This window comes from Echinops telfairi, unplaced genomic scaffold (genome assembly GCF_000313985.2).
Source record: "Echinops telfairi isolate 266 unplaced genomic scaffold, ASM31398v2 ScPeMD7_7424;HRSCAF=8462, whole genome shotgun sequence".
Classification (NCBI taxonomy): Eukaryota; Metazoa; Chordata; class Mammalia; order Afrosoricida; family Tenrecidae; genus Echinops; species Echinops telfairi.
This window is the reverse complement of record NW_022111324.1, coordinates 73,522,942-73,527,103: the sequence shown is the minus strand read 5'-3', so window position 1 is coordinate 73,527,103 and position 4,162 is coordinate 73,522,942. Positions and strand designations below refer to the sequence as shown.

Genomic DNA, 4,162 nt, shown 5'->3' with positions numbered 1-4,162 from the left:
TTTGTTGCCATCATCATTCTCAAAACATTTGCTTTCTGCTTGAGCCCTTGGTATCAGCTAATTTTCCCCTCCCTCCCCGCTCCCTCATGAACCCTTGATAATTTTTGAACCCTTGATAATTTATAAATTATTATTTTGTCATGTCTTATACACTGTCTGATGTCTCCCTTCACCGACTTTTCTGTTGCCTAATCGTCCAGGTAGGAGGTTTTATGTAGATCCTTGTAATTGTTCCCCTTTTCCAACCCACCCTCCCTCCACCTGCTTCAAGTTTTTAGACACATTTTTTTCTTCAAAGTTCTAAACTGACAAATGCGATTTCTCCCCTTCACCTTCATAACATGCTTAAAAGGACCGTGTCGGTATTCTGTGATGTTCACCTTCGCAGTGCATAAGCAAATGTGGTGAAGAAAGCTGACAGTGCCCAGCTATTAAAATACATTGCATCTGGGGTCTTAAAGGCTTGAAGTTTAACAAGGAGCCATCTCACAAGGAAGCAACCAAAACCCACATGGAAGAAGCACACCAGCCTGTTTGATCATGAGGTGTTGACCGGATCAAGTATCATGCATTAGAAGACCCCAAACAAACAATCATAAGAGTGCAAAATCATATCGATGCAAATGAGGGGGTCGGATGGAGACCCAAAGCTCATCAGTAGACAATTGGACATGCCCATCACAGGTGGGATGGACGAGCCAGCCAGGGTGCAGTATAGCACAGACAAAATACACAACATTCCTCTAGTTCTTCAATGCTTCCTTCCGCCCTCGCCCCACTATCAAGACTCCAGTTCTCCCTTACAAATCTGGCTAGACCAGAACATGTACACTGGTACAGATAAAAGTTCTCCACCCATGAAGTTCAGGACAAATAAAACCTTCAGGTACAATCATGAGAGTAGCAATATCATGAGGGTGGGGAGAAGGTGGATGGAGAAGAAGGAACGGATCACAATAATCAACATATAACAGTAACCAGTATAAGACATGAAATAATAATGATTTATAATTTAACAAAGTTCATGAGGGAGGGAGGGAAAAAAAGAGGAGCTGATACCAAGGGCTCAAGTACAAAGAAAATGTTTTGAAAACGATGGTAACAAATGTACAAATGTGCTTGACACAATGTATGTATGTATGGATTGTGATGAGTTGTACAAGCCCTCAATAAACAATTTATTTTTTTAAAAGCGTCACACATATTTATTCCCATTTCACAGGCTTAAGATAAAAAAAAAAGATTCTAAAAAAAATAAAAAACAAACAATTTTTTTTAAAGAGATTCTATGTTTAGAAAAGAACTATCAGGTTTGGTGTTCTTGCTAATCAACAGATAATATGTCAATCTGCATGACATAAATTACTATCTTTTTTAAAAATAGTTTTATTAGGGGGTCATACAACTCTTATCACAAACCATACATACATCAATTATGTAAAGCACATTTGTACATTCATTGCCCTCATCATTCTCAAAACATCCGCTCTCCACCCAAGCCCCTGGCATCAGCTCCACATTTTTTCCCCTTCCTCCCTGCTCCCCACTCCCTCATGAGGCCTTGATAATTTATAAATTGTTATTTTGTCATATCTTGCCCCATCCAACGTCTCCCTTCACCCACTTTTCTGTTGTCCGTCCCCAGGGCGGAGGTCACATACAGTTCCTTGTAATCGGTTCCCTCTTTCCTACCCACTCTCCCTCTACCTTTTAAAACACAGAGAAGCAAAGATGAACTGTTAACAAGAACCATCTAAACACCAATTTCAACCAACTAGATTGGAATTGATGCTAAAAACCACTGCTGTCCTGTGGACCCCGACTCCTAGGGGCCCTGCGGGAGAGAGCCGAGGGTCCCACAGGGCTTCCAGGGCTGCCATCTTTGCAGGACACTGGTGGCTTCAAACTGCCTGTCTTTCGGTGAGCTGTCACACGCCTCACCTGTTCTCCTGTGGCTCTCCCAGGGCTCCTTGCAATCCACAGTCTGGTGAAATTAGCACAGTGGAAGCGCATTTTAGAGATCCTGCTTTGTCAGGCGGAGGCTAAAATGGCTCTGAGTAATTTAAACTTTTTAAAAAAACAGTAATTTTTAAAAACTGTATCTCTATACCCATCAAACCATTAGAGATCTTTAGAGTTTGGTACAATATAAATTTTTTCTTACTCCTTATGTCTATGTGGGAGACCTGGTAGTGTATTTGTTGGGCTGTAGCCACAAGGTCAGCAGTTTGAAGCTACCAGCTTCAAATTCCAAGGGAGAAAACTGAAGCTTTCTACTCCCATAAAGAGTTACAGTTTCAGAAACCCACAGGGGCAGTTCTACCCTGCCCTTTATTAAGTTTCTGAGTAGAAATCAACTTGATGGCAGTGAATTTGGTGGGTTTTTTTTTTTAAATACTGACATGAGAGAAAATAAAAAATTACCTAAGGGGGAAATAAAATAGAACTAAGCTTTGACGCAAAATTGACAAAGGTTAAGCTGGATTTCTAGACTTTTGAAGGCTTAAGCAAGTCACCCAACCAAAACCAAGCCCATCCGCCATTGACTAGATTCCAACTCAGAGAAGCCTGTAAGATAGAGGGACTACCTTGTACAGTTTCCAAGGCTGCAAGCTTTAAGGAGGCAACTGCTCTGGAGTAGCTGATAGGCTCAAACTGCTGGCTATTTGCTTCGCAGCTGAGAGCTCAGCTACTGTGCCACCAGGGCTCCTTATCAAGTCACCCACACATCATGCCCGCCCCCTCCTGTATTTTATTTTATTCTATAGGTTTAACATGGGTAAAAGCCCTGGTGGTTTAGTGGTTAAGTACTTGATTGCTAACTAAAAGGAGAGCTGTTCAAACCCATCAGTCAGTTGCTCTACAACAAACGATGTAGCCTGTGGCTTCTGTAAAGACTTGGCGCTTTGGAAACCCCATGGGGCCCTCTGACTCTGTACTTTGGGTCACTGTGTGTTGAAATCAACTCAGCAGCAGGTGCTTTTGTTTTCGTATGGTGGGTAATGAAAAGGTGGCTTGTTCATCTTTAAAACATAAAGGGGATCAATGAAGTTTAAGATAGAACTTCACAAAGTTTCCGGTGCCTGACAATCAAGTCTTCAAAGTAATCCTTCCTCCTAATCTATTACAACCGGACATCTGAGCAGATTTCCAGCTAAGACTACTTGGCATGCCAGAGAAAGGAACTGATAACACACTCAAACTCCTCACTTCCAGAAAGCTCAGCCCAACTTCACTACAAGCTGTGGAGAGCTTTGGCCAGTGGTCTGATACCCTGGAGACACAAGAGTGGGAAGGTCTTTGGGGAAACACACATTAAGGCTTCTAACAGGCAGTGAATGTTCACATCTGAACACTGGCGCAGCAAAGGGCTAGCAAAGACAGTCTTCAGCATGATGAGAGTCACAAGTAAGGGATAACAAGAAGTCCAAGGAGTAGCTCGACCGTACCCTAGACAAGATGTCGCTTCAGGGACACACATGGAAGTCTACACAGAGAAATGCACACGAATCCCCAAGTTCTGCAAAGTCTGTGTAAAATCCTACAGGATAAGAATATAGTTTTATAGTACAGTGAGTACACCCATCAAAAGCAAAGACGGCATCCAGGGGAACACCATGAGCACTCAAAGCTCACCTGTAGAGATACATGAAGAAGCAAAGCAAGTGAAAACCAAGCTTGATCATGGCTTCTTTCATGTGCGACTTCAGCTGCCCTCGATTGTGTATTTCTGTTGGATCAAACACTCCCATGTTACCACTTGGCACCATAATGAACCTGGGAAAACAAAAGAGAGAAACACATTAGAATGAAGATCAAATTCTCAACATAAAAACTAAAAATAATCATAGCAGTTCTATATCTAGACCAATTATGGACAGGGAAATATGGTGATATCAAGAGTCATTACTTCCTTTTTCTTTGGAATATACAGTACTGTAGATTTTTAGCTCTCAATTACCAAAACCACAGCAACTGTTTCATTTTTTTTTTAAATCATTTTATTGGGGGCTCGTACAACTCTTAGCACAATCTTTACATCCATCCATTGTGTCAAGCACATTTGGACATTTGTTGCCATCATCATTCTCAAAACATTTGCTTTCTGCTTGAGCCCTTGGTATCAGCTAATTTTCCCCTCCCTCCCCGCTCCCTCATGAAC

At 41.8% G+C, this 4,162-nt stretch overlaps 1 protein-coding gene across 1 annotated transcript in view; it reads right to left on the bottom strand.

The window, feature by feature from the left end:
* Window positions 1-4,162, bottom strand: part of CNIH4 (cornichon family AMPA receptor auxiliary protein 4) — a 28,298-nt gene that overhangs the window by 3,239 nt on the left and 20,897 nt on the right. The window contains exon 4 of the mRNA XM_004699938.3: window positions 3,637-3,777. Coding sequence (XP_004699995.1) covers window positions 3,637-3,777 — 141 coding nt within the window. The remainder of the gene's footprint in view (window positions 1-3,636; window positions 3,778-4,162) is intronic.